The 12597-nt window shown below is 43.9% G+C and overlaps 1 protein-coding gene across 1 annotated transcript in view; it reads left to right on the top strand.

The window, feature by feature from the left end:
* The window catches only part of Npas3 (neuronal PAS domain protein 3), an 838670-nt gene that overhangs the window by 813860 nt on the left and 12213 nt on the right, over positions 1–12597 (top strand). The window contains 1 exon segment of the mRNA XM_052738517.1: positions 1687–1793. Within this exon segment, the coding sequence (XP_052594477.1) occupies positions 1687–1793 (107 nt within the window).

Here is a 12597-nt window from a genome sequence, read left to right on the forward strand (position 1 = left end):
CCACAGGCTCTGGTCCATTGAAAGGGCTTGGTCCTGGCTTTTGAAGGTGTTCGTTCATTCAAATAAAGAGTTAACCAAAGAATGCCTTCCCCGAAGGATGGCCTGGCTTTTTCCCAGGGTTTATTATTTAATTAGGGACTTGTTAAACTAGAAACTAAGCTTGCTCCTTAGCCATTCTGCTACTGTCTTTAGGATGGCCCAGAACAAAGCTGACCTCTAATGCTCTCAGGAACTGGTAATTTCCACAGATACCAAGGAGGGTCCTAGAGTGACACTCTGCTTCTTCCCCCCCCACCCCCCACCCACACAAAGGGGCGTTCACTGTACTCGGAAAACAAACTAATAAACAGAGCAACCAATCTGTTGTATACCACAAATCCTCCAGGATCTTTTCATTCCCCAAGGAATCTTCTCTTACTACGAATTCTAGTTTGTACAGAAAAGTTATTTCAATCACTTAGACACTCTGTTCACCTCACAGAGTAGTATATTGTAATTATACCCCAAAGCATTTGTTTGTTTGTTTGTTTATTATTTTTTATTTTTTTTTTTCCAAGACAGGGTCTCACTATTTCGCTCTGGTTGTCCTGGGACTCACTCTGTAGACCAGGCTACCTACCCTCAGACTCACAAAGATCTTCCCGGCTCAGCCTCCCGAGGGCTGGGTTTACAGATGTCACCATGTCCAGCTAATTCCACAGCGTTTTCATGTCACTCTTCCTTCTCAGTTCCCTGTCTTGTGGGTAGGAATAATTCCCCAATACTAATCTCATGTCACATAAAGATGGTATTTCTAAATATTTGCTTCACATTTGAAGAGCTCCTATGTTTTAAGTAATTTTAAAGGGACAATAAAATTAAGTTAAACAAAAATCTATTTTTTACCAACCAAAATGAATGATACAGCAGGCAAGAAGCAGTTTGTACATGTCTATATAAACAAGGCAGATCCCCTGATGTGTTTTATAGTTTGGGTTCTATCTTTCCGGGCCCTGCCTGAGGACACTGGACAGGCTCCGGTACACCCATACTGTCAAGTGTAGGCCCAGAAGAGCTGCTGAAATGGTTTAAAAGTTTCTGTGTAGCATCTACCACAAAGCGCCAGTTAAAAGAGCCAGGAGTGAAAGCCGAGCTCCCAAATGACTGAGACTAAAAAAGATAATACCCCCAGGCATCTGTATGTCTCAGCATTTAAATTATATCCCTTGAAATGCCAATTTGGACTTTGTGCCAAGAAGCAGTTGAATCCCTTTTTCATGGAAATACCCAACAGTAGACCAATCTGCTTAAATGAAAGGTGTCTCTAATCATTTGGTATAGACATAACATGTTTTTATTTTATTATGTAACCTTGAATTATCTTGGCCTGTAATGAGGATCCTGTATTGTTACAGTTCCTCAATAATTTCATGGAATTACGTTGTCTAAATGTGCATTCTGATGCCAAGGAAAAACCTACCTAATTACTTAAATGCAATTGCTTGATCTAGCACATATCCAAATTTTGAAAAATGTTGTTATCTGCCACAGAAATAATCTTCTCTGCTGAGAGCATTTGCTCAGAGTGCCTCATCCTCACAGGTACTTGGCATGATGAAAACCTTGCTAGATCAGCATCGTGCATTGTTTGACAGCCTCTCTACTTTCCTACCGTCTGGGTTCCAATCTGTGTTGTTCTCTTCACAGGATTAGTGACTACATGGATCTGACCCCTGTAGACATCGTAGGGAAAAGATGTTACCATTTCATCCATGCCGAAGACGTGGAGGGCATCAGGCACAGTCACCTGGACTGTAAGTACCCCTGTGGGGGGTAGCCTGGCTTTGTGTCATTTGTCTCTGTGAAATTATGGGGCTCAGTGCTGACGTGCTCCTGCATGTCTCCTGTCTATGTCTGAAATGACTGTCACACAGTGGGAGAACGTGAGATATAAGTCATTTCAGCTGGCATTGGTATTATATTGAAAGCTGGACCTTGGGCCTAGACAAATTGTGGGACCTTGAGGCACTCATCTAGAATTGTGTGGTCTGTTGTGCTTTCTCTCACCGGAAGTAGATGGAAAGAACCTCTGTCTTAAATGCCTTCTTGACCCTTTCATTTTCTAGACAGCAATTTCCACTTTGAAATTTGTGGTTTCAGTTTCATACCATACATGGGCGAAGACAAGTTCAAATAGGCCAGAGCCTCGTAAAAATGCCTACTTGCCCAGCTGCAAAAACTGGGTAAGGATAAAGTGTGCAGGGGCAGGGACAGAATACGTTACAAGACCACAGCACCTGGTAATAGCAGTGTCTTTCTAGAAAGAGGCTCATTACAGAGGGGTCTTTACTTCTAGTGTCCGCTCCTAGGAGTAAGAAACTGGTTCTCACTCTTTGAGTCTTGCTCTGGGCTCCTCACCTCAGACTGAACTCACGGGGACTTTCTGTGGCATGGGAGTCAGAGGAGCAGCCAAGCTCCGGTAGAGTCTAAGCCACAATTCACATCCAGACTCAGCATGCAAGCTTCTCTCAGAGTTCACCAGCCTGTTTCTGCACAGAAAAGGTCCAGAAGGCTGTGAACTGGTGGAAGTTCCCTCTTCCAAGAATATGACTGTTCTAGAGACTTCCTGAAAGACAGCTCTCTACCAGCTACATTCTTGGAAGGTTCTACACGGTTCAGAAGCCAGATTTTGAGGACATGCAAGGTGCTACCTGTGATGTAGTCTAGTTCAAGGTGAAGGCTGTATGCCATAAAGACCAGCGTGGTAGTCTTTGTGCCTTCTTGTCACAGCTGAGGAGACCTAGATATCCCCAGATATCCAAGCCCTTTGCAATCAGTTCTTCACTTTCAGCTCAGCTCATCAAAGCCTGATGGAGACTAAGCTATCGCAAGTCTCTATGTGGTCAACATCATGGTACTGTATGTTTGACTCTGCACTAGCAACACTTCCATGGGACCAAAGTCAATGTCAGCTTCTGTGTCTCGGTGTCTCTGGGCACAGCCTGAGTATGGTTGTTCTCTAATATAGTCTGCTCCCAACGCTGGGCACGTGCCTTGATATTGCTCACCAGGGAGTCAGGGAACACACTTGTTGCTAAGAATGAATGGGTGTTATGTGTCACAGAAGCAGATGGCTCTTCAATTAATTGGGGGAGAAAATGATGCTGTTTCCTGAGCAGAAACATCAGGTTCTTTGTCGCTGGGAATTTAGGAAAAATGGAGAAAATATAGATCTCTGAAGGAACCAATGGATGTATTTCTGGAACACCACAGGCCAGGCGTAAAGATTTTTTTTGAATATGAATATATTGTTTTCAAGACACTAACTCCCCCAACATAAACCCCCCCCATGTTGGGGGAAGGCTGAAGCAGGAGGTGCTTTCTCATTTTGGAACCCTAATTAAGGTCTAAAATCAGAAACCTAATGTTGATTTAAACAGAACTTTGTTATCCTTGGGCCTTATTTTGAAGATGCCATGTTGTTTCTCTCAGAATTGATACACAGCTTGAAGGAACACAGTTCTTGAGGAATGCAAGCCATGCAGCTCAGATCTCCCCAAAAGGCAAAAGTCTCCAACAAATATGCTCGATATCATCCTTCCCCATCCTCTCTTGTCTTATTTCCAGTAGCCAGCATAATTGAAAAGTGATGGAAAATAAACTACAGCACCGTCCACCATCATGCAGTTCTAATTTCTCTGCTATCTTGCCGGCTAATGAAGAGGGAAAGTATGCTTTCAAATTCTGTGATTTTTTTTCCATTGCTTGATATTGACTTACTGGCTATTGCTTTATGATTTAGCCTACTAGCAATGATTGAGTTCATACTTTTAACTCGTACACATGACTTCTCATTTTTGAGTTCTTTTAATAACCTTAAACACATGAAAAACAAATAGAACGAGCTGATAATTCTGCACAGTAAAATACACTTCACATATTTAGCCATCACGCTGTGGAGTAACCCCACAATGTCAAGTAGCGCACAATTAGTCAAACTGTAGGGGGAGGAAAAGGAGTGTTTTGATCCTGCAGAATTTTGATCCTAATCAGATTGAAATTCCAATGTTCTTGTAGCGCTTAATATCTTCAATCACACATACACACACACACACACACACACACACACACACACACACACACACACACACAAATCACGCTGATTCCAATGTCAGGTTTTGCATTCTGTGACTGAAATAAGATGCTGAAATATACAAAGGCACCTCGCTTGGTACAATAAACATTAACATCATTATAAAGTAAGATTGCGTTTAGAGTTGTGTGATGGAATGTCTGATGTTTACCTAATTCTCAGACCAGAGCCAGCCCAGTAACAAAACGACAGGGCATGTAATAAGTCTTGCTTGTGTAAACACTGGAAGAGGAGGCTGGGAGCCAGCACAGCATCTTGCTTGTCCAAAGCCCTAGGCTATTACTGAAGGAGGCCTCAACTGTGCCTTCCTGGCGGGAGAAGGTCACAGCGACACAGAATCAGTTCAAGAATAAGATAGAATTCTAAAACAAAGGGGTGGTTAAAAAATAAACCACATTAACTATTTAGCTTTTCTTCCTAGAGCGATTGGCACAGTTCCTGGTCTGTCTGTGGAAGGCGGGTTTCAGACATCTGATCATACTTCAGATACTCTGATATCTGTCTTATGCTCTGAGTCCTAGAAAAAACATAAAGAGAAGGGGGCTCAGCCGTCTTTGAGGACTAGAAATCCTATCTTTATCATTGGCATCCTTTCTCGGCATTGGTATCTATAAATCCCTAAAGGAACTTGTCCCTAGATTCAGAACAGTGAAGAGAAATCTCAGCTGCAAAGCACATGCCTGATCAGTTGACTCTGAAAGGGAGCTGAGAATACGGGACCACCTGCTTCCCACTGGGCGAGTTCAATGTGCCTGGTGCGAGCTAGACAGATCTCAACATACAGAGTCACACTGTCAGCGGGCTTTCGTGGCTCCTATCTGTAATCCCTGCAGAGAGGCTGAGGCAGGAGGATTGCCAGGAGTTCAAGTTTAGTTTACCTAGTGATCATGGTTCTGAAGTCAAGGGAGTTTCAAATCTGTTTATTTCCCACTGTGACAAAAGACCTCTGTGACTTCTTTTCATTAAGCTCAGTTTCATGGGTTCTTCAGGTCAAATTGACTAAATCAGCATTTCAAGGTCTGAATTTTAAACTGCATATGGTAGTGATTATTTGGGGACCTTTCTCTCTCCACTGCCCTCTAGTCTTCCATTGCTCAGGAGACAATGACCTAGAGGATGACCATTCATGTCCTTTAGATCACATGTTCCAGCTACCTAGAGCACCAGGGTCACCCTTGAAATGTGAGAGGTTTCAGCACAAAACACTCCATCTGCCTATAACCTAAACCATGGACTGCTGAGCCAAATGCAGGCATGTGCTTTGCGTTGTCTTTATTCCTTTTTAATGAAGCCTTTGCCTAGAGTCTGAGCTCTTTGGTACCCCCCCCCCCACCTCGAGTTCTTCCTGAGTCAAATCAACAGCATCCCTCTAAAACCTCAAAAAGGGGTGTGTCTTTCCTTCCCCTGTGACACTGTGTCCCACCACCAAGACTCAAGACTCTCTGCAGTGAGATTCAGAGAAAAGAAACCTGAACTGTAGATAAGGTAGCAGCTTCCCCTCCCTAGTACCTTACCCAGGATGAAAAAACTCAGCAAATCTTTCCAGAGAAACAAAAGGGCTGCCCCGTTGCCTACAGGACCAAGTGCAGATGAAAAGCTTGGCTGACCCTCTATACTTGAGGGTGAGTGTTTAAAAAATACACACGGTAGCCAAAGTGTTTGCTTCTTGATACATTTTTTAGCAAAATGAATATACAGCTACCTGGCATAATGCATCCCATGCTGTTTTGCATCAATAACCCCTACACTTCCCTCCTGAAGGCATCTCATCGCCAAATGCAAGCAGACTGCTTAATGCAGGACTAATTAGTATATCCCCTTCCAGTCTGCAGGCCCTCCATTGTAATTCCTTCCCAGCTCATTTTTTTCTACAACTGAGCATCAATCAAAGTAAGTGCCCTGCCTGCCTAGGCAACACAAGATGTCCTCCATGCATTTGTCATCTGCCACACAAACAAAGGGGGGATTTAATTGTTGATTTGGATGTGCAGCCCTGGCTCACACGAAAGGAAGCTGCAGGAGGAGGAGGAAGGAAAGGACTCAAGTTTCATGGGTGGGCCAAACCCAGACTGCACTAGGGGCTTTCTGCTATTTTCTCGTCTCAGTGCTTCTGGGCTGGCGTCTTCAGGGATTTTGCTACAACCTGGTCTTTGCCTGGACTTTTCCCCAGAGCAAAAGAATTCTTTCCTCTTCTCCCTCGCGAATGTGAAAATTCCCGTGGAAGAAAATACATTGAATAGCTGTCACAGCTGCCCTTCTTCCTGAAGCCACATCAACCTACACCGTTGCCTGTCCGCTAGCTGCAGAGACTTGTCACAGGCAGCAAGAGAGAACCAGAGTCCTAGGCAGGAATGAGTTCGGGTTAGTATTTTGTATCTTTCTTTTGGGAGCAAGTGCTGATTTGGCTTTTCAAGTCCACGGCAGGCAAACACAGAGAACAGGACCAGCAAGTAGGCCTGCCCACCAGCCTAGGGCTTGTCCCACTTGTCACCCTGTTCAGGAGCAGTGTGGACATGTGCAAGGAGCTTGCAGACTTGCAAGACTTCAGGCTGCCGACACCAAATTTACTGAGTCAGAATCCGGGGTTTGTAGATATACAATCAATTGCCAACTCTCTTCACAGTGAGGATCGAACAGTACTGACCACTCTGGTGTCTACAAAGAACTATTTTATCAGGAGTAAATCCAAACCAACTAACCATCTGAAGTTCACTTTCCTCTATATTGGGAGTGATTTTGTTGATGATAGTGGAGTGATTCTGATGGTATCTCAATCAGTGTTCTAATGAAATCAATATAATTATTTGATAAACTTGACTTTCAAGAAATGGTATAAACTGGGAATGGAGACATGATTCAGTGGTTAAAAGTACTTGCTACTTTTGCAGAAGACTTGGGTTTGGTTCTCAGCACCCACATGGTGGCTAACAGCCATCTGTGACTCCAGTTCCAGGAAACCCAATCCCCTCTTCAGACCTCTGCAGGCATCTCATGCTTGAGGTACACATACATACATACAGGCTAAATATTCACACCGTATTCAAAGTAATGATATCCAGCTTGGGAATGAAAAGAAAATCTTGGGTGTTTCTCCCCAGGGTAGTTTTTTCCTATGAATACTTTTTTTTATGTGTGTGGATGAGTAGGGATATTTTCTCTGTTCACTTTCATGTAACATCCCTGACTGCTTACTGTATACAATGCCTTGTGGTATTACTAGGAGACTTTAAAAATAAGGTATTCAAAGTGGGGAAGGCAGCATGAGACAGCCAACTCTGAATATATGACATAAAATGAAGACTATAAGATGGAGGAATAAAATATAGAGATCCCAGAGGTGGAGGCATCCCAGGGAAGACGGAAAAGAAGCCCCAGAAGAGGCCCACAGGGTACACTTCCCCTAGCCCTAGAAAGACGATGGTAAGAAACCACAAAGGCAGGAGAAACAGGGGATTTATCCAGGGCATTTCAGGGATAGAAAACTACAGGGAGGCATGAAATGCAAAAATCTCTCTTTCCCCAGAAAGCAAGCTACAACTTGGATCTGACTGACAAATTCAACTCTCAGGTGGATTCCTGTCCTTTATTACCAGTTCAAATGGCTGCTTTTGTTGTGTTTTTTTAATTCAACAACAACAAACAAAAATAGCCCATTACTGTTATAAAACATGATCCAGAAAAAAAATCAATACTTCTAAATCATCCATTTCTCCTAAGTCAACTAGCCTAAATAGAATCAACTCCATCACTTATTTTTATCATATGACCTGTTCTTGATCTTGTGTGAGTTATCTTTATATTTTCCTTTAAACAGTAGCCTGCATATTGGAAAAGGTCCTTTTAAATGTGTTTAGGTCCAGTTGAGCAACATAGACTTGAATTCATGTATGTGGCTAGTATACAACCAAAGCATCTGTGCCCCAGACACCCAAGCTTCTTTATGAAGATGTTGAAGATTCAACAAAATGACTACATCCAAAAATGCAGGGTCCACTGAGGATAGACAGGTCCATTTCATCCCCTCTGCCCCCTTTTACCCTTGGTCTCTAAATCTCTATTACTTCTAAGTTTCTAAGGTGAGGACTTCACCGAGCCTAGGTCACTTCAGCAGATGCACCATGCTGTCTTTCACATAGTTGTCACCATTATAACCTGATAGTGAAAGTGAGAAGACCCGCTCCATTTAAAGACAACTGGAGAGAAATCCCTGTTGAAGACTGAAAGAAATTTGTCAACAATCTTCACACTGGTGACTCTGCCATGAGTTCAGTTGCCCGGTGTTAGGGGCGGGGATTAATGAACACTGATGGATACCACTGCCCATCAGTGGGCAGGCCCATGGACAGACTTCGTTTACCATAATCTCCTACCAGCTAACACACAGTAAGGCACTCAAAAAAAAAAAAAAAAATCTTCCTGGGTGATTGGAGAAATCTACCATTTCCCTCATTCCTCGCCAGAATCCTTTCTTGATGCCATGCTGAAGAGTTCGCTGGTTCTCCTTTATATAGTAAATGTTTTCAAAAAGAAGAGTATAGAGGCCACAAAACACCATCCTTCACTATGTTAGGTTGAAAGGGGCAGGAATGAATAGCACTGAAACTCTCTAGTTGGACTGCAAACAGCTTGAAAAAACTCTGAGGGCTGTAGAGGCGGTACACTGGTTGGTAACACCGATTGCTCTTCCAGAGGGCCAGGGTTCAGTTCCCAGCACCCACCTGATGGATCATAACCAGCTGCCTGTAACTCCCATCCCAGGTGATCCACAGACACCAGACATGCAGGTAGTGCGCACACATACATGCAGGTGAAACACCCGTACACATGAAATTTTTAAAACAGATTCTAAGGTCTCAGGGGTCGCTCACACCACCGTTCCTTTCCTTCTTTCTGTCTGAGAACATTACCCCGATGCCAACAGTGTTGAAAAGTCTTGGACTCCGATTCGGTACATTATCATGAGGAAGAGGGAAATTTATTTTTTAATCTGAACAAATTGACATGTCCTAAATCAATGGAAAGTTTTCTGCATGATTCAATATTAGCCGTTAATAAAGATCTATCCATTGGCAGGGCAAGAGGACAAAACCTCTTCTGAGGTTTAAACCACAGATACTGGCTGAGACAGGGCCTGCCATTATCGAGTCAGAGGGAATCTATATTTGATGCGTAGTCATTTCACAGAACATCCACAGGTCCTTTGTCTCTAAGTTTGGGACTCCCATTAAATATCAAACCTCATTCAGTGTTACCAAATATTGCTCAGCACATAGATTTATGAGAAGAAAAGAGGGGAGAAAAAAAGCCATCTAAGTCATAGGTAGCTCACTAACTGCAAAATCTGTAGGAAAGTGTGCCTGGCATCAGCGCCTCAAGTGATCCTCTGAGCAGATCTAAATGAAAACCTGTCTCCATCGCAAGTAAATAAAGCTCTTAACACCGTCTCCGGCTACAACGCTATGTCTCCCGTGGATTTTAACAGTGACCTTCCTGTGAGCATCAAGGACTTGCACTTTTTAGATAAGGAAATTTGTTCTTGTTTTAAGCCTGTGTCAGGTTCATTCTCCGGTAGCTTACAGTTTTCAAAAGCAGAGGAAAAAGTAATCCAGAATTTTTTTTTTTTTTTCAAAAAGTCTGTTTCCAGAATGAAGTTCCCTGTCAGCCTGCCTTGGGCCTTAGGTGAAGAAGCAGAGATTAAAGAGTCAGTATTCTTTTTCATGTTTCATCTGCCAGTTTTGTGAATGTAGGAAGAAAACCAGTGGCCACAGCTAAGCACCCAACTGTGGTATTAAGTAGAAAGCATGGTTTTAGCACACACACTCTTACTTAAACACACATTCTCTCTCTCTCTCTCTCTCTCTCTCTCTCTCTCTCTCTCTCTCTCTCTCTCTCTCTCCACTTCAATGCATTCAAAAACCATCTTTGAGGCCCTAGCAAAGGGCACCAGTTTCTCTGCTCCACAGCTATTGATGAAGGTAGCTCAGTGAGGGGGTACGGGTCCCGCAGATGCGTGCACCCTCCTGCCGCCATGATGATAATGAAGCTCTTTGTTCAGCTGTGTGAATGTGAAGTGTGGCTTCTCCGATGAGCTCACCATTTCCTAGTTATTCTAGACTTACCTGAATGCACCAAGTATCGCAGCCTTTTAATGCATATGCAGACCGTTAAATGTCCTTTTGTGAGGCATGCTGCTAAATGACCACTTCATTCCAACTGCCTCCTCCTTCCTGAGACACAACTAACTCCCTGTTTAGACTCTGCCTTTGGTTTTGTAGAGCAGCACCAAAGGAAGAGACCACATATTCTCTCTCTCTCTTTTTTTCTTCATATTTCTGAAGGGGAATTTGTACGGATTTGTTTGGATTTACTAACAGAATGGTCTCCCTGCCACAGAAGCTGGCTTCCTTTGTGTTCTCTCAGTCATAGTCTCTGTCTGGGGACGAAGTTTTCCCAAAGGAAAACTTAAGTCCTTCTGTTGGGAACTGTGTGCAGGGGGGACACAGATGTGCCCCACACCAACCAAGTTGGTGGGATTTGGAGGAAGCAACTGTTAGTTCCAAACAGAACATTATTGTACGCCGGCCTATAGTCTTGAGTCAAGAGATCAAGCGTCATTCTAAAAGGACATTCAATAAAGAGTGTCATCCCGTCTTTCATTTGAGGGAAGGTATTTGCTATCAAAGGTCACATGTTTTCAAATGTAAGCACCTCACAGTTGGCTTTGGGGTATGCTATGTGCCGCTCCCTTCCCAGGTAGGCACAGAGGGTGGTATTTTTGACTAAAAGGCAAACAGACCCTCAATGGTGGCTCCTCAATTGCTAGATGGGCAGGCCTCAACCAGGAGGGCTCAGTCTGTTCCCACTGTGTTCATCGCCCAAGTGCAAGCTCAGCTCTGTCTTAGGACACAGTTTGCAACTCTAAGGTGCCTTCCGTGTGGAAGGAAGGTAAGGTGGTGGGGAGTGTTCCCCTAAAACATGAGCCTCCAAAAGACTACTGGAGCTACCCCAGATCAGGAAGAAAATTGTGCCTGGACCATTCTGAGAACGCCTGGGCGAGCCTGCTTCTCCTCCCTGCAGCTCCATGGCTACTCTGTAAAACTCTAAGAAAAGGTCATTGAAATTCTCTGAGAGTTTAAAACATCTCCCCTCAAAAGACCTAACTCTAAAGGTGTTTGGATGGGACCAGTCAATTCAGTTGAGGGATCCGCAAGGCAATCAACCCAAGAATCTCGACAGCAGAATGTAAACTTTAGAACAAGCCACAAGGATGGATGCCAGGCCACGTGCCAGCAGTACTCAGCCCACATCTCACAGATAGTAAAAAAAAGCAATCGACGTGTAGGTCCTCTCTGTCTACTCCCTTCTTGTAGCTTGCGTGCTTGGCTGCGAGCATACCCCAGGGCTCATTGGCTTGATGAGAAGTCTTTTCGAGGACAGTTAATTCTTCTTTTATTTATTTATTTATTTGTTTGTTTGTTTGTTTGTTTTTGTTTGTTTGTTTGAGACAGGGTTTCTCTGTGCAGCCCTGGCTGTCCTGGATCTCACTCTGTAGACCAGGCTGGCCTCGAACTCACAGAGATCCGCCTGCCTCTGCCTCCTGAGTGCTGGGATTAAAGGCGTGCGCCGCCGCCGCCGCCGCCGCCGCCGCCGCCGCCGCCGCCGCCGCCGCCGCCGCCGCCGCCGCCGCCACCTGGGGGGTTGGCTGTTTTTAAGGACTGCCATGTCATCCAACTTATGTTGTACTTATTTCTGGTTTTCTCCACAAAAGGGACTTTGTGAAGAGGACTCACCTAAATAGTCCTTTATTTTCAAACCTACAACTCAAAAATAAGAATGGCAGTTACTAGATAACAGAGAATCAAGAGGGGCCTTTTTTTTTTTTTTTTTTTTTTGTATTTTTCAAGTTCTCTAATTTATTACACACTAAAAATCTCTTTCAAACTGGCACCAACGTGGCTTTTCTTCTTGAGCTGATTAGGACCACATGAGCTCAGGAAAAGCTGTCAGAGTCTGCCTGTGGCACAGCTGGAATGATCCAACTGATTTGCCAGTATGGTTTTTTTTTTCCTCAAGAAATAAGCTTCATCCCAAAGTTATAAATTTATATTCTGGGAGAAGATGTGAGCAAAAAGTACTCCTGATTCAGTACAAAGAAGATATCGTGGTGACTTCTCTTCCGTGGACTTGAAAACAAAGGCAGCTTGGGTGACATTTTGGTCAACATTTCGTTCTCTCGCGGGAGCGAACATCTTGTCTTCTCTGTGAATTCCAATGACACATGGAGGTCTCATTCAGAAAACACCAACCTACAAGTCATGATTGAAGACCATGTGGAGATGCCGGCCCTTGAAAATTCTGTTGAAGACTGGTCTAGGGAACAGTTAGGACCCAGAGAATGCCTGTCTTCAGCTGTGCACCAGAGGCCGTGAGACCCACTCCTCAGTATTCACAACAGTGACCTAAAG

The sequence above is a fragment of the Peromyscus californicus genome, unplaced genomic scaffold, assembly GCF_007827085.1.
Source record: "Peromyscus californicus insignis strain IS unplaced genomic scaffold, ASM782708v3 Scaffold_15__1_contigs__length_86483966, whole genome shotgun sequence".
Lineage (NCBI taxonomy): Eukaryota > Metazoa > Chordata > Mammalia > Rodentia > Cricetidae > Peromyscus > Peromyscus californicus.